This window comes from Pseudonaja textilis, chromosome Z (genome assembly GCF_049901715.1).
Source record: "Pseudonaja textilis isolate UNSWEBS1 chromosome Z, rPseTex1.2, whole genome shotgun sequence".
NCBI lineage: Eukaryota > Metazoa > Chordata > Lepidosauria > Squamata > Elapidae > Pseudonaja > Pseudonaja textilis.
This window is the reverse complement of record NC_142008.1, coordinates 23481958-23500560: the sequence shown is the minus strand read 5'-3', so window position 1 is coordinate 23500560 and position 18603 is coordinate 23481958. Positions and strand designations below refer to the sequence as shown.

At 35.0% G+C, this 18603-nt stretch overlaps 1 protein-coding gene across 4 annotated transcripts in view; it reads left to right on the top strand.

The window, feature by feature from the left end:
- RSU1 (Ras suppressor protein 1) overlaps positions 1–13082 on the top strand; it is a 78323-nt gene extending 65241 nt beyond the window's left edge. For all 4 annotated transcript variants that reach the window (XM_026716123.2, XM_087917105.1, XM_026716124.2 and 1 more), the window contains one exon: positions 12622–13082. In XM_026716123.2, coding sequence (XP_026571908.1) covers positions 12622–12724 — 103 coding nt within the window. In that variant the 3' untranslated portion in view covers positions 12725–13082. The remainder of the gene's footprint in view (positions 1–12621) is intronic.
- Positions 13083–18603: the final 5521 nt, after the last annotated feature.

Here is an 18603-nt window from a genome sequence, read left to right as displayed (position 1 = left end):
CTAGTTGGCATGTAACCCTAAGATCAACACTTAGACTGGAGGTGGTTGATGCAGTGTCAGGGAAGGCAGCACTTCCTCTCCATTTTAACTTATGCTTTTTTAATACGTATTTAATCCTCTGTAATTTTCATTCTTTTTATAATTATAATTGTTTTATATTGCTATTTTTATTACTGTGAAAGCTATCCAAAGTTGCTTTGGAGAGCAAGAGAATATTAGAGAGAGAGACAGACAGACAGACAGACAGACGGACGGACGGACAGACAGCCCAGACAGACATAGAGTGTCTGAATTGTGGGTGTTAGAAACAATAGCACAACTAACTCAGCTCCAAGGCATTGCACTTGCCTCCTCAGTAAATAAGCTTTATTTTGGATGCAACACTGATTGCAGACTATTGTATAGCTATAATATAAGGTAATGCAATGTAAATTCTTCTGAAATCAATATAATTTAACCATTTTGGTTTTCATGAAATCTGCAGAAGAGGTTTTCAGAAGGGGAGGAAAACAACGCAATCAAATTGAGTCATTTTCAGAATATTCCTCGGAGCAGAAAGATATATTTGTCAATCCATGAAATAAGCTTATAAGCTATTAACATGGGTTGGTTTCTTTTGATTAGTTTAAGAACATTCACCAAAACAAAGTTCATTTTAGGGGTAGCAAAGTCATTTGGTCACCATATTACACTATTTCTAGAGTAGGTGGCTGTATCATCTTCTGCAACATTTCTTCCCAGGTTATTGTTTATTGTTATAGTTGCCTAATCCTGAAGACAGCTTAATGCTATCATAGAATATGGGGGGCTCGGGGTGGAGAGGGTGTAGCAATAGCATTCTTAATATCCAGTGTTGCCATTAAGTGATTTTCCTGTGATAACAAAATTCTTTCACTAAAAATATCAGAATGGTCACCCTACCTTCTCTGTACTTGGGGATGATAAAAAGAGTGTCCATTTTGCTTTGAATCTCTGCTGGATTATTCTTTGAATACCACATTGCTTTGATTTTTATTCTGGTATATATACAGTATATATACAATTATATACAACAACTGTGGGGGCCTGACTCACAGACGGACACAATCAGAAGCCTGATGATGGCAGATGAGATTCTGCCGAAACGTTGCTACAACTTTAAAAGCACAACTACAATGACGTGGAAAAATACCCGAACAAAGCTGAATGCCATATATATACAATGTATATACAGTATATATACAGTGTGTGTGCGTGCATGCGTGTCTGTGTGAATGTGTGTATGTGAGAACTGTTCTCTGGAATCTCTTATGTTATGCTGCTTCTATTTTGCCTGCATATTTACAACTCCAGTCTTTTGGAGGCAAAAACCAACTGCCACTATTTGCTGTAAATAGAAGCATTTAATAATTTTCTGTTCTGGCACATTTGTCAGCTTTGAATATTCTGTCAGTCGAAAATATAAATAGCAGCAACATTCAGCAATATTAACACTAGAAATTTATCTGGTCACTGTGGGAAGTATCTATGGTATCTAGAAAGAATCAGATACAAACTTGACAAATTAGCAATTTACAGGTGTTCTTTCTTTCTCAAGATACTATTTTACTGTTTGAGTTTAGTGGCAAGAAGAATAAGTAATATATAGCTTCATGTTACATAAAATGTGTGACCATTCAGTCAAGTTTCTCACAATGCGTTGCATGCAATCATGCAAAGGTGTTGGGGTATCTGTGTTTTAAATTGTACTCAATAATATTGACTCATACTGAAGAAATGCACAAAATCACTCTGTAAGTAATTTATTTATATCTCTCTATAAAGGTTGGAGAGATGTTTAATTTTGTAAAAACAAGTATAAAAGTGATATATGACTGCTTCTTATATTCCATTGATATGTCTAATGCTATCACTCTAATAATTACTATTATAATATATTATTACTCTTCATTTACTATCACAGAGTTTACATGATATACTTACACAAGTCAATTACTATTATTCATCACTATTACCTATTGTTCTTACAATTTCCTTCATACTAGGCTTTATGGTAAAATTAGTACATATGAAACTTTCCTTCTTAAGCCTGTCCTAAGTTGCCTTTCTGAGATTCCTTCTTTTGCTTTCTGTTATTAGTCATCATGTAGAGTTCTTCCACCATTTTTGCATGGTGCTTTGTTTTGCTGTGCTTCTATACTTTGTTTGGACTATTCATTCCTTGTGAAGGGAAAAACCCCCCACCTCTTTTCATTTGGTTGCTGAACTGTTTGCCAATGGCTCCCAAGCTCCAAAATACAGAACTACTTCCAAGCTGTGTCAAATTGCAGTCTTATTGGCAACTCGGCAGACTCCCATTAATGGGCTCAAATGGTAAGCAAATGGAGGCACACAGCACAATTCTTCTAGGCCGCCTGCTTTTCCACACAATGCTCATTCACTTGCAAATATCTCCTTCCCCATAATGGAGTGGGGGATATAGTATACACTGGAATATTTTGGGTGTATCTGCTCTCTGTGATTCTTAATTTTTATTGCTAAAAATTGAACGATCTTCTATCCTGGCCACTTTTTATAGAGGCACAATTGAGAGTGTTTGCATCACTGTTCGGTTGGGTGGCAGCAGTGCTTCAGATAGAAGGTCTGATACAGAGAGTGGTAAGGACAACCAAAAGGATCATAGGAAGCTCGCTTCCTGTTATTTGGGATACTCTTAACAAGCACTATGTGTTTAGAACTCAAAGCATTGTGAGAGAACCCACACACCCACTTTAGAGTCTGTTTCTGTTGCTCCCCTCTGGGAGGAGGTTTCAAAGTATTTCTAGTGGGACTATCAGATTCTGTAACAGCTTCGTTCTCTATGCCATCCATCTGGTAAGCTTGTAAGATTCATTTTTTTTTGTCATGTACATGTATATATTGGAACTAGATTGTATTGTTTCTCTGTGTCATATATGTGGATATATGCATAATTTTTATTTATTTATTTATTTTGTCACATTTATGTAATGTATATTGGAGGTAGTAACCCTTTGAGAGCTACTGTAAATGTAACAAAATTTCATTTTAATCTATGCCAATTAGTGTACATACAAAGTGACAATAAAGTTTTTCTATCTATCTATCTATCTATCTATCTATCTATCTATCTATCTATCTATCTGTCTATCTATCTATTAAGTGTGGAGTAGGAAACTATCTTGACCCACTGGATATTATGATGCTCAGCATGAACTTGGCCACTATAAGAAAACCATTAAGTTCCAGATTTTTAAATAGATTTTTACTTTGAGAAATATAATACTACTTTCAGATTTGTAGATATTAAATAGTTAATTACTTCATTTGTCATTTACTTTATTATTCAAATCATTTCATTATTTCCCAAAACTTTAGCTTGGTGAAACATGATAAAAATATAAGAAAACCTGCAGGCAATGCTAACAAATTTGCATTTCATAAATAACTAAGCATATGTGATGTTAGGTACCACTGATACAATTGTTATTTTTTTTTGTAAATTGCATCAAATGTTTATTTGAAAGTTCTTCTGGCTTCAGTGAGAGTGACAGAAGCTTATTTCAGATTTAACATTTAAATAAGAGCAAGAAATCTTTTAAAAACTTCTCAAACCAAAAGTAGACATGGTAGAGACACAAGGAGAGGCTGAAATTGTAGATGTTTGGGCAAGCTGTTAAAAAGAAAAAAAACAACTGGGTGCATGAAACTTATTGGAAATTTAATATGCCTTTTTTTCTTACTTAGGTTAAAAAAAAACCAAGAAAGTTATGCCACTCAATTTCAGTATATATAAACTTAAGTTGCTAGATTATATTGCATTCTCTTCATGATATAAAAATATCAGATTTTTTTTCAAAGTCAGGTCAGAGAGCAATCAACCTTCCCTCAGTAGCTTATGCTAAGACACTGCTGGTTTATCAAGGCTACTATGATAAAGTAATACCATTCATCATTAGGGAACTGCTTTGAGGAATTGCTTTAAAAGGATTGAGACTATGTCACTCCAATTACATAACCTGTCCCACCAGCAAGAGAGAAATGTTGCAAGTCCCTTCCATGAGGCAGTATTATCTGACAGATCCCAGGAGGACACCTTTTCCTGCCACGATGCTTTACCTTTGGAACAGAAATCCTCAACACCAGAGATCAGTCTTGTGGAAGACAATTTTAGACAGACTTGGGGGATAGTTTCACTCACTCACCCAACACTCACTGGTTTCATGGCAGACAATTTTTCTATAAAAAGAAGGGGGTGTTTTCAGTTTCACTTGTTTGCCCACCATTAAAATGGTTTCGTGGAAGACAATTGTTCCATGGGTGGGGGAAAGGGATGGTTTTGGTTTGGCTCACTCACTAGCTGTTCACCTCCAGCTGTGCAGCCCACTTCCTATCAGCTATAGAGTCTGAAGCTGATCCATGCTTTGGAGACCCCTGCTCTAGAGATCCAACACAAAAAATTCTCTTTTCCCATATATCCCTTAATATATAGCAAAACATCTCTTTGGAGATCTGTAGGCCGTTCTCCTTCTCTCCATTAATTGTCTAACAATAAATGTAAGTGAACATGGAAAGCAGCTTCCTATATCTCATGGCTTCTGAATAAGTGGTGTGTCTTACTTCATCGAAGCTTGGAAATAGTTTGTTTTTAGTAGTGGAATATTCTGTCAACTTCCAGGGGGAAATTTTATAGATATTATAGACGTTCGGTGTAAAATCACATTGTAGGGAACATGGTTGATGCTAAACTTCCTTTGGTGAGGTTGGATAGATAGAATGACATGCTTCAAAATTATAGCTGGCAAATATTATTGTTTTGATTCATGCTGAAATAAAACATGACCTGATATAACAGGGATGTCAGTGTGAACTATAGTTCAGCAATAAATATTTGAGCATTGACAGAAAGATAAACTAAGAAAAAAGTAGTGCCAAGTCAACAGTATTGTCACAAACTTTGCAGAATGAAATTGTTTGATTCCTTCCCTGGTGATTTGGCTGCAGATGAAAATGTCTTCAGGATTAAGATTTCATGCTTGAGTTTCCATTCCCTGTGATCATCCATCAGCAAATGAATGCATCAAAGATCATTTTCTTTCTTTCTTTTGTGATTAGTTAGATATGTTGGCAGAAATATGAGAAGCATTTGGTATTCCTATACACTTATGTGCATATATTTTCTTTGAATGCATAAGTGAACATTTATTTAACCCTAATATACTGCAGCTTCAATTTATACAACTAATCAATAGCATCACAAAAACATCCAAAGATGTCAGTACAAAACTATAGCAAATGATTCTTAGGCATTTAAGAAAGGGAATTAGATGTAATACTTTTTAGTAACTGCATAAATGAATAGTATATCCTTGTAAGAAATGACAATTTGTTGTGGCTAATTATAGTTTTTAAAACATTTCATCAACTACATATTTACAATTTGTAGAACTTGCACTTATCATTTCTGTTATGTACTTAATTAAATTGTTCTGTGAGGTAAAAATGTTTTGGTAGCTATCTTGAAAACTATACAGGTAGTCCTTGACTTATGATGACTTGCTTAGTGACCATTTGAAGTTACAAAGATGTCTCCAGGTCCAAAGTTACAATTACTGTACTCTCCTCCATGTAGTTAAAGGTAAAGGTTCCCCTGCACATGCGTGCTAATAGTTTCCGGCTCTAAGGGGCGGTGCTCATCTCCATTTCTAAGCCGAAGAACCAGCACTGTCTGAAGACCTTGGTCAAATGGCTGGAATGACTAAATGCTGAAGGCGCACAGAGTACTATTACCTTCCCACCAATGTGGTCCCTAATTTTTCTACTTGCATTTTTTACTTGCTTTCGAAATGCTAGGTTGCAGAAGCTGGGACAAGTAATGGAAGCTCACTCCCATTACGCGGTTCTAGGGATTCGAAAAACTGAACTGCCAACCTTCTGATCAACAAGCTCCGCGCCTTAGCTACTGAGCCATCGCGTCCCCTCCCATGCACTTACATGACTGTATTTTATGCTCAGCTTGCATTGATGGCTATTTGTAATATCCTGCAATCATATGATCACGTTTTGCAATATTTCTACTAAAAAATGGTATTTAGTTCTGATTTTCAATAGTCCTGACCATTGATTTGCTTAATGATCACAGTGATTGCTTTAGGATCATGGCATTTGCATAACAATCGCTTCAAAAAATGATCATAAAATAGGGTGACCCATTTTACAACTGTTGCAACATTACTATAATGTGCATATTCCATCATGTTGTAAGTCAAGGATTCTTGCAAAGAGATCCTAAGGCAGGCTTTTTAATCTGAATGAATTGGGATACAAAATACATTATGTTATTCCTAACTAGTAGCTTTTGCCTGCTGTTTATAATTTAAAGAAACTGGAAATCACAGAGGCTACAAGGCTGTTTTAGAGGCACATCAAAAAAGGAAGAGGTTTTGGATTTTCTCACATTCTGTATCCTGTAAAATCCAGTTGATCCAGTTATCCCCTCCAAACTTCACAATCTCTAGCCCATTATGATGCAGTTGTCGATTTGTGATTTGGATTTTTATATTTACATCTGTATATATCTGTCACAGAAGTGCATTTCTCACCTAAATTTTAATTTTCAAAGAAAATTTTTGAGCAGTTGAACTGTAAGGGATGAAATTAACATCCTTATATGTATTTCTCCATGCTTCGTTGAAAAAAATTCTTTGTATATTTTAGACATTATTTGGAACTCCAAAAATGGATACCATCTGCTGCATGTTGCCCACGTTGGCTTAGATCAATTCTGAATGCTTTCAGAATGGTTTGCTTCCTTTTGTTTATTCAATCTCCTCATATTTTGATTTCAGTACAAACACTAAAGTAATTATTCTCTTAACAGTAGTCAAGGTCTTATTTTCATCATGGAAAGGTCATTGTTACTTAGTTTAATGTCCATTTCATTTCATATATTTATTTATTAGACTTCTACGTGCAATTTACCATGTACAATACAATAAAAATACAATGAAGTACATGTTATAAAAATTAATTATAGCTCCATGTTAGACATAAATATTTGGTACTGTCTAAAATAATCTGTTTTTTAATAACTTGCTAAAGTACAATAGTACAGATGAGCTGAACAAATTTTATCAAAATCAGGAAGGCTGTTTCAGGGTACAGAGATATCAATAGGGAAAAATCAAAATCAAGGAAATGAGGAATCTCAAGCATATTCTCCCAATCACCTGAGTAGTACAGGCTGAAAATGAATTGGAGAAAGTGGTCCTGCAGATACTAAACCACCCATAATCAGTCAGATGAGTTGGATGGGTAGAAATTTGATAAATAAATATATAAATTTTAAAAAGTAACTGCAATCTCTATGTGTAATTTGGCCTTAACTTACTACCATAATGGAGCCTGCCCCATTACAATTGTAAGTTGTGATGGTCATAAAATGAGTCACTATGTAAGTGACCCAATTTTACAACCTTGAAGGAGGTCATTAATTGAATGCTGTGGTTGTAAAGCAACCACCATGGTCATGGAAAACTGGACATAAATGCCAGTTTTCAGCAAAAAAGCCATGAAACTTAGTTACGTAACTGTAGGATGTTGCAAACAGTCATAAATACAGGTCAGTTGCTGAACACCTGAAATGCTGCCATATGGCTGCAGGGATAGGTCACAACTTCGGAATAGAATTGTAAGTATTCCAGGGAGGTCCATCATAACTTTTGAATGATTGCTGGTCATATGCTGAGGTCTACTTATAAAAAGCTATATAGAGAATTGGGGGGGAAACTGATATTTCATCTCTTGAATGTAATAGGTGAGCATTCAAGTTAATAAAAAATAACTGCATATATCCTGATATAGATTATCATATTTTCCTGTAGTCTATATTTTGTACATAATTAGTGAATTTGGGAAGAATTTCTTTTGCTGGGACCCAACTCTTTAATCCTGCTGCAGGATTTCAAGGTCCTCTTGTTTTAATATTATTACAGCCTTTCCATTTCTCTCAACCTAATCTAGCTAGCAGAATTGTTGGGGTTATAAAATGGTCAGGAGAATCATGAGTTCCTGCAGAAATGCATGGGTTTGATTATTATTTATTACAAATATTTTTGTACCACCTAGTTGCATAATCCCAGGAGCTTTATTCTAAACATTCATTAAAACATTCTTGAGAAATTAATTTTCAGAATTTAAGGTTTCTAATGGACTGCTGGATCTATATAACCTAATAAATGTGTTATCAACTAGTTAATAACACACCTGAGCACAGATTCACACACGCCTAGATTAAACAAATCCAGGCACAAATCACACATTGTCTCTTGCATGTCAAATGCATTTGTACAGATGTTGGAGTGGGTTTCTCTTTACTCTATTATGTTAGAGAATATAGCTGGTGGCTGTTGCTGTGTTTAGCAAATATTTAAGTGGAGAGGAAGGGAAAATTCATTCAAGATATTTTCCATATTTCCCAGTCCTTTTATACTACATTAAAGTTAAAAGCCGCAATAACAAGATTTATAGCTAAAACGTGTAAGAGTTTCAAGTATGGTGATTTATGTTTTAAATTGTTACATTTAGCACTTCATACTTTAATTTAGACAGATCACCTATTTCCTTAAATGCTTAAGTAATGTTCCAAGCTGCAGTTATTGATTCTCTCTGCATTTATTACAAGCAGGTTGTATTTGCCCTGTTCTCTTGGGAATGCAGCTCTTGAACTGCATCTTTGCCACTGACAGCTCAGACCTCTGATACATAACCAAAGGCCTTGCCTAATACCCCTGCAACTGTTCAGGGAATTTTTATTAAGTAAAGGCATCATTAAAGTGGACAGAATGATGAAGTTTAATGAGCATCTTTCTCCCTTATTGTTAGTTTTGCTGTTGCAGCCAGAGTACTCTCATTTGTTACTCTCAGTGGGGCAGGATAGAGGATACAACAAGCTTCTTTAGCGAATTGGGTACCTTTTTTTAAAAAAAATAAAAAATAAAGATTTGCATATTTCATCTGGTTGCAGACTTCTCAGCATGTATGCATTTATAACCATTTCTATAATGAAGAAAAAAAGCTTGAAAAATCTTACTTACCAAGAAGTTCATTTGTAAAAAATATATCTTCAGGTTCCTTTTAAAATCTTCAGATTAATATTAAAATCTGGAAAAATGTACCCATTTCCGTAACAAGAAACCTGCATATCACTATCTAGTGTTTTAGAAAGATTCTGCCAATTTTCAGTTGCAATTATAGAGTCAATATCTTTTAGTTTCTTATCTGAGAAACTTAGAGATGGATCCTAACTCCACAGAGAATTCCTGCTTCAAAAGATTTTAAAATGGCACATTTGAAAAGCATTTTGAATTTGTGTTGGATCACAAGCTGAATATGAGTCAGCACTATGATAAGACTGCTGAAAAGGCACATTGCAGTTTCAGGCTTCATCAATAGATGTATGATCTTTAAAGCTGTGCACATATTCCACAAAAAAAATGCTTCAAAGATTTCATAGCAGTTTCCATGCATGCCACTTTCCTTGTGCATACATAAACTACTGGTAGCAGTTTCTCTGTATGCATGTGTATGCACAGCCACTTCCCAAGGGGAGACAGACCTGTGCAATCAGCCAGGAATAGTTTCCACTTGAGTCTATAAAGTAACAGTGCTTTAATAATTCAAAAAGAGGTGCTTTGTATTCATTGATCATTCCAAAGTACCTATTTTGAAGGATTTGAACAACTCTAATAATTTCTGGTTCATTAGGAGTAAAAGTTCCACTATATTTTGCATACAGTTTTACTAGACATTACTATGTACAGTTCTGGGCACCAGACTATAAGGTTAAAAAAAACAGATTTAGAGAAGAGTCACAGATATTAGATTTACAAAGTTCAAAAGGCATTAGAGATAATCTCATTCAACCCCCCTGCTCAATGCATGATTCACTAGATCACCCTAAAAGATGGCCATATGGAGCTTGTGACTTCATTTATCAACCTCATTCTGTGGTCTGATAGCTTAGGTGTCTTTCTGAACCAGTTTCCTTCTAATTTTAATCTTGAACTTTCGGTCTTGCCCTCTGAGGAATGAATCCATAAAGAATGAATCTAGATGAACAGATTCTTATAAAGTCTTATAAAGAAATGCTGAGGGACCTGTCTGTTTTGTAGCTTTCACAAGAAAGAATAAAGCAGAGATATGCTAACCTTGTTCAAGGACCTGAAGAGATATCACATAAAAAAAATTGCCACGTGTAATATGAACAAAAAAGTTACAGGAAAGCAGATTCTGGTTATCAGAAACTTCTTATCAGCATAAATTCAGTTGCCAACATCGATTGTAGGCTCCCATTCCTACCTGTGTTCAGGAAAAACTGATTCTTCTAATTCTGCGCTTTGATAGTGTAAAAAGCTATTACATTATTAGTGCAATGTAGTTAATGTACCCATGCACTATAAACAATTATTTTTGATATTATTCTGTCATGTCATTGCAAAGGACGCTTTTATTATTGCAGCCATGTTATCATTGTCATCATTCAAAAATCTTTTTCCGATAAAATCACTGAAAGGAAGCTATATTTTATATTCTGAAATTTGCAGATAAACCTGGTCTATGGAGTCCTTTATTAAATTATTAACACATCCTTTTTCAATTTTGTGACATACATAGTCATAGAAGAGAAGCTTGGGACAGAAACTATAGCATGGTGAGAACTGAACTTCCATACTTCGATTAGTTTTGATTTAGAATCCAAAAATAGATCTATATCTCAGTCAGAAATCATGAATTGTGCTTTAAAACCACCAAGGATCATATATAGGTAGTCCTCAATTTAACAACCATTCATTTAGCAACTGTTTAAAGTTACATTGGCTCTTAATAACTGAAATGATTCTCTTAACAATCATAGAAAATGTTATAAAATCTGGGGCAACTCATTTAAGAACTGCCAATGAAAAATTGAGTCACCTTAAGTTGAGGTCTACCTGGATGGATGGATGGATGGATGGATGGGTGGGTGGGTGGGTGGACGGGTAGGTAGGTAGGTAGATGATATAGATAGATATAGATATATACACACAAATACACATTTAGTGATGCAGTGGTTAGAATGCAGTACTGAAGGCAAACTCTGCCCACAACCTGAATTTTGATCCTAGTGGGACTCAAGGTTGACTAGCCTTGCATCCTCACAAGTTTGGTAAAATATAAAACAATATTTTGGGGGTAATATGGTGATTTTGTAAACCAATCAAAGAGTGCTTTAAAGCACTATAGAGTGGTATACAAATCTAAGTGCTATTGTTATATATCTGTATCTCCTTAACATATACGGTAACAGGTTTGGTGACATTGGCTTCCCCAATACACCCCTTGCAAATGGTTGGGATATGGCCTTTCAGAATTCTAGGAGCCACAACGTAATCAGAGAATGACAAATTGGAAAAGACATTGGGATATCCCCCTTTTGCACCTTCCTGATTTAGCAAGTTCAGTACATTTTTTAAACCTTAGATCCCAAGAACCCATGCTTCACTCCATTTTTCTAACTTACATAATGAGCAATTTCTTTTAATTTTTTCCTAAGTGGTGTGTGTATGAGAGTGGTGTTCAACAAGGTAGAGATTAACCTTTAGGGAAGGAATTATCAGAATAGGCCCTTCCTGTTTCCTTAAGCAATTTTAATCAAAATCTACTAAACTAATTGGATGAAACACACATATGGTATGTATGAATCTACCTTATTAAGGTTTCCAGGTATTGTCCTTTCTTGATTGGTGATAACAGTTTCAATAGAAACATTTGTTTTGAAGGTTGAATGTGCTGCGCTTCGTGGCATATGCATGATATATAACAGATACCAGGTTTTGCTTGCTTTTGTTACCATATTTTATTATTAGTATGGCTGTTTTCCAAGTAAAAAAGTTTAGAGAACCCTTTCTCTCTTGACACCTCAAACAACCTCTAAAAGACACTTTGTCAACAGAGCAAGTCTTACATTTGCATCCTGTTTGTTTTGAAGGCTTTTAATTTTAGTTTAAGTAGGAATTACTCATAAATTATCCATTAATTGCTCTCTGGTGTTCAGTGTAAATCCTTTCAGCCTTAGAGTCTATTTAGCTTTCTTGTGAGTGCCAGCAATCTTAATTGCAGGATACTTTGTCAACATTTAATCAGGGGGTCTGTATTAATGTGGCATTGATGTGTTGGTAGCTCTTTTCCAGCAATCCATCATGTGCGAGAAGCTGGCACTATTGCTTGGTGTCACTTTATCAAGCCCTTGAGTATTCCAGTTAGACTGTAAGCTCACTTTCTTTGATATCACCATTCTGTCTTATTAGTTTAATCCAATTTTTGTCAGTGTCTCCAGACCTTTAGGAATTTAAGAAGTTTTTCTTATTTTGTCTTCCCTGTTGTTGTTTTTTGTCTCCTTTTCCCTCCCAGCTATGATGCAAAAAATAAATAAAAAATCAAGATTTGTATGTTATAGGAAATTTCAAAACTGAGCGATCTGTTTTTCATAAAATGACATTATTAGACAAAATGTTTTCCATGCTGTGCTGAAAGGCCTGAGTTAGCGATAGGGCTAACAGTGTTTTTTATGTAATCTCTTTTCAGCCTTTATGGAAGACACATGCAGGCAAACCCTGAACCTCCAAAAAAGAACAACGACAAGTCCAAAAAGATCAGCCGTAAACCTCTAGCAGCTAAGAATAAATAAAGTATCAGCATATGCCTTCCTTCTTACATTCTGTCTTTTGCATGTGCCTAAATTTTTATGTTTTTATCATAGGAAACTCTTGTTTTATAAAGGAAAAGAAATAAATACCTCTATATCCATAGGAACCAGAAAAGTGAAAATTGTCTAAGATAGTTAATCCATTGTTAGAATTATTAACCACCTATTGCTTAAGTTTTACAGACATTTTATTCACCAAAAACAACTTAATCTATTCTAAATACATATGCAAAATGCTTCTTTTAAAAAATAACTAATTCCCACAGTTGGCTACATTTTATTACACCATGTATCATTCATATTTTGTTATCTGTTATTAATAAATACAGCTTTAAAAACATTTTTGGAAGAACCTGTGTTTTTTATTGTTTATTAGCCAATCTAAGTACTAGTATAGTTGTCCTCAGGTAGATCTCAGATAGATGAGTTGTCCATATTTACTATTTTGGACTTTTAAATTAAGTTGATTGCCTGAAGCACCTTGGGGATAACTAAGTTAATTACAGTGAAAATGTACATGATCATTTGTTTAAAAATCGCTAAACTAAGCCAGCATCTACTCCTTGGAAGTCCTAAGGAGGTCTAGGATGTGGTGCTGTTTGTTGGACTCTTGTGAATATTTGTGAGCATAGCTAATGAAATCTATGAGTTAGAATCCAACTATAATTGGTAATCTGTAACTTTTCCATTCATGTTTTGCCTGAAAACCCAGATCCCTTTGCCTTTAGAACAGAGTGATCTAATATCTGTACCATTAAGTTTCACTGGTTTACTTTCAAATCTTTTGGCTCTATTCTTGAGTTGAAAACTAGATGTCAATATTCTATGAAAAAGCAAAATTCTTTTTCCCCACTCCCATCATAGGAAAAGACACTTATGAACATTGTGGAATCTCAGGCAGTCCTTTTTATATCTTGGTAAAGATAATGAATCCAGGCCCAGTCTTATAAGATTGTTGAAATGTAGGATTAAGGGAGCTCTCTTTCAATATTTTGTCTTCCAACATATCACTGGAAAAAAACACTGATTTTATTTTTATAACAAGCATATTTTCTAAGTCAGTTAAAATATACAGCAACCCTGCTGTAATCCAACCTAGGTGATTTTAAGATCTGTGAACAATTTTAGCTGGGGAATTCTGGGAGTTGAACATCACATGTCTTAAAGTTACCAAAGGCACCCCTGGCATGAGAGTTTTGGGTATTAGAAATTATTTTAGATTCCCTTTTTAAAAATGGATATGTTATTCTTTCCTTCTTGCTCAATCCTTGCCATCTCCCAATTCCTCCTTCCTCAAGTTAGATGAACACCAAAAAGTTATCACCAGAAAGAGTGCATATAGATGTCCATAAGGCTATTTGTTAACAGAAAAACAGAACACAAATAATTTGATTCTTTACTCTAAAAAATGATGAAGTTAGGTGAGGGAGAGGAAGAAAACAGACCTGAAGCACCTTGGGGATAACCAAGTTAATTACAGTGAAAATGTACATGATCATTTGTTTAAAAATCGCTAAACTAAGCCAGCATCTACTCCTTGGATGTCCTAAGTACTCTTACAAAATATTAACAGGGCATACTTAAAAGGTTAAAAGAGAAAAGACTAATGATTTACAAGAAGAAATGGGAACTGGTAATTAAGGAAAAGTAGTCTTTACATATTTCTTCCATCAGATGTGAAGTGTATGATTCCCTTTACAAATCGTGCTAATGGGCAGAACAGAAAAGAGAATAATATTCCAAGAACTGCACTTCACCATTCAAGAGGCTAGAGTGCAAAAGCATGTATAGTCCCTTCTGGGCACCGGGCACACTAGAGCAGAATAGAACACTTTGCCTTTATTATTGACTTAATATATTGCTGCTTATTTAAGAAAAATCCCAAAATGATATATTATCATTAAAGAAACTTAAAATAAAATGGAATTTAAGGTAAACCAGAACAACTCCCTCTTAAAAAAAAAACATGTTACATGTAAATGGGTGGTAGAAGTTATGAAGTTAAATGGTATCAGGGTTGGGGACCTGACATATCACACAGAAAGGACCATTTCAGAAAAAAAAACTCCATGTAGAGATATTTTTTTTAAAAAATAGATAAAACATCTCTAGGCGCTTCCTGGCATCCTGCAAACCATGACATAGCATATAGGACCTTTCATCATAGATACCCAAAGACAATTGTTTAGATCACCTGAGTCTGAATTATTTAAGATTGTATTTTAATACTTCACTTTTTATCTCCTTGTCTCACCTTGATCTACCTTAAGAAACATAAATTCCTGCATCTTCTTGGAAAGTGGCACACAAATCTATATAGACTCATCTCATAACTGAAAGAAAGCCAGAAGTTATGACCAGAAGATAAACAGATGCTCGCCAGGCATGGGACCTCTGAAACTACTAACTGCCTAAGATCTGGAATGATGACTGCCCACTTAATAGTCCCCCAAAGATTGACAGAGGGGATTTTGACCCTCCTCTATACAGATCGTGGCTAGTTGATGGATAAGCTGCTCTCCATTGGGAGAATATTGCTGCAAGAAAAGAGAAGGAAGAAAGAAACTAAGCTGAGACCATAGCAAAAGAGGCCAAGTTTGGAAAACTGAGCACCTCAACTTTACCTGTCCTGGATCATCTGCAATCTGTGAGCCAATTTTATTTTTAAATTTTAAATATTGTGAGCTATTTTGATGTTTAATTTTAATGTAATGTTAGCTGCTTTGAGCTTTTTTCTGTATGTATTTATGTATGTGTAACTAGAAAGTTTTGAAGTTAGTACTATCTGCCAGTTTGTGGATAAGATCTGGAAAACAGCACTTCTCTATCCTACATGCAGGTACACCAAGCAAAAACAATCTGACAGCCCCATAAGCTACATGTGGGGCATTCTAAACTCTTTTTACTGCCTTCAACTACATTTCTATCATTCACTCAAAGACTGGGCTCAAAGTGAGAACAATCAAGTGGAAAAGTTTGCCTTCAGAAGTTGTGGGACCTTCATCACTCGAAACTTTCAAAAAGGGATTGGACTATCATTTCTCAGAAATGGTGTAGGGTCTCCTGCTTGGGCAGGGGGGGACGGGGTTGGACTAGGTGACCTAAAAGGTCCCTTACAACTCTGTAAATCTGTAAACTGCCATGGCAAACTTCAGCAGAAAAAAAGCATTTTTTTCAAACTGAAAAGGGATTAAGTTCTGCAATTGTCATTTAAGCCTCTATGAGGGGGTGTTTTTAAAATTAGTATAGCAGAATTTTAAAATATTTTAAATAAATATTTAAATATTATGTTTTTTGAACAGAAAAAGAAGTGTTGCTCACCCACATTGGAAATACAGAAAGCACTGATACTTTTAGTTCAATCATCTGATAGTGTCATTGTTTCTCTATCCTGTCTTGTGCCCTCTGCTGGCCAACAGTTTAAAAAAAATAATGCAAATTGCAGTCACAAAACATTGCCTGCCTTTTTTTCCTTAGTTCCTGGACATTATTAGCTTTTTAAAAGAATTTTATTTACTGTTCATTAAGAGGACTGCAGCTATTTAATATGTAGCTCATGTATCTGGAGCTCAATAGTAATCTATTTTGAATGTGGACACAAAAATCAAATATTTGACTTAACACTGGAGCCTTTACAACAACTTAATTGTCAGGAGGTCTATATTTTATGCATTATTAGAATGGGAAGCTGGGGAGATATCCAAAATGTAATATTTATCCTTCATTTGCCCTGGGTATGTTTCTGCTAGTTGGAACAGACAGTAAAATAGCTGATATGAAACCTTGTCTGATTTCGTTCTTTAAATTCCATTGCACAATATACCAATAACAGCCAAGAATTCACCTGAAGCACAAAGGTAGGTCCTGGGAAATCAGCAAGAATCCGCCCCCCCTCTTTAACTCTTGTGTCTGTCCATTCAAAGTAAAATCAAAAGCAACTACATAACAAATATTCATAAAATATTATAAAACCCTTTCATAAAACTCTTCTTACAAAACTGCACTATGAATGATATAACAGATGGGTCAGCACAACACTCTAAGCTAAAAAAATCTGGTTAATGACATCTTGTTTTACATTTTTTTAATATCATTATGTTAATAAGATTCTTCAGTCAACATTTTTGCCTGCCATGTCCACTCATTCCCATTGTTTCCTAAGGGCCTCTATTTTGATTTAAGTTCTGCATTAAGTTCCATGTGTGGATTTATATTGCTCCTTATACCTATCTGGTCATCTATATCTAAAGCAGTATTTTCAAAAGGATCTCCTTATAGCAATGTTTGTCAACTTTGGCAACATCGTCTGGACCTCAGTTTGCCTTTCATCAGTTAACTTTATTTTTTTTCCCCAAACTTATTTTTAGGAAAACAAGAACAGTTCTTGAACTTAAATATCACTTGCGTCTGTTTTATAGTGAATCAGTCTGGTTTCTTCCAATTTCCTGGCTGACATCACATCCAGGCAAATTTGCCTGGATAAGGTATTTCTCATCATCTGTTACCTAAGCTTTTGATTTCACTGCTAAAGAATGAACTTTATATAAGCATGTATTCTACCACTGAAGCATGGCTGTCTGGTGATATATATAGCTCTCTCTTGAACCAAATAAGAATTGTTCCTCTAATGTGGGTTTTTTTTTAATTGATCACTTATCTTAATGTCTCTAACTTTGAGCCATCTTTAGTAGAAATGAATGGAATGCTTCATTGTCTCAAGAGGAAAGCTTTCAGCATGTGCTGAGCAATACTTTGATGAGTTTTATACTTTCATATTTTCCAGAGTTGAGCCCCGGTGTTTAAAAGTTTCAGGGACTGAGTTACTGCTCAAATTAAGCTCATGCAGATGAGAGTGTTGTGCATCACTAACTTCCTTGTGTGACAATTAATCAGCCAAGCCTTTCAAGGAGGACAGGCACACCACTGAAGAGTCATTTTGAAATGCTGTCAAAATACGAAGTCTAATGCTGAACAACATCCAACTACATCATTTGCCTACATAATTGTATTGACAGATACTTTTTATTGGCTAATCTTAAAAAAATGTTGATTGAGTTTAGTATTAACCATTAGGTGGTATGAAATTTCTGAGAATATGGTCCTTTAAAACAAAGGGTGTTTAAATGTTTAATGCTTTGATCATATTAAGATGGTTCTTTCAATTAAAAATATTCTCGAAAACCATAATGTACATTTGATATCAACTTTTCTAACAAGCAAGTTTAAATCCATTATATCGCATAACTAAATGGTGATTATCAGCAGCTTGAATGTGGATGCAAATGTCAAAACTCTGTTCCATATATGATCCTACAAGATAAGGACCATTCACATTCATCTTTTCCACCCTCTTCTTCAGTATTCAGAAAAAAACAATCAGAAAAGCCAACTTTGACACAATCAGTTAGTGAGACATGCATTTCTATAGACACTTGAGTCTCTAAGAGGTAATCAAGGCTGGGTAGGCAAGGTAGGTAAATCAGTTACAATTGAGAAAATTAAAGCAAAGACCCTCTGCTGAAGAAGATAGCAACTAACGGAATATTGGACAGCTGTGTGCCTTTATTAGGTTGATATGTATACTATTTCTAAACTATAAACTACACTAAAGCTAAACAACAGACTTCACTCACTTCAGAAGCAATAATGAGCCTCCTCTCAAAATAAAATGAATACAAAAAATCATTGACAGCTTGAAAATGTTTTGCAAGGTTTAAAGTTTTTGTGCCTTACAATAGCAATAACACTTAGACTTATATTCCTCTTCATAGTGCTTTATAGCCCTTTCTAAGCTGAATCAGCATATTGTCTTCAACAATCTGGGCCCTCGTTTTACCAACCTTGGAAGGATGGAAGTCTGA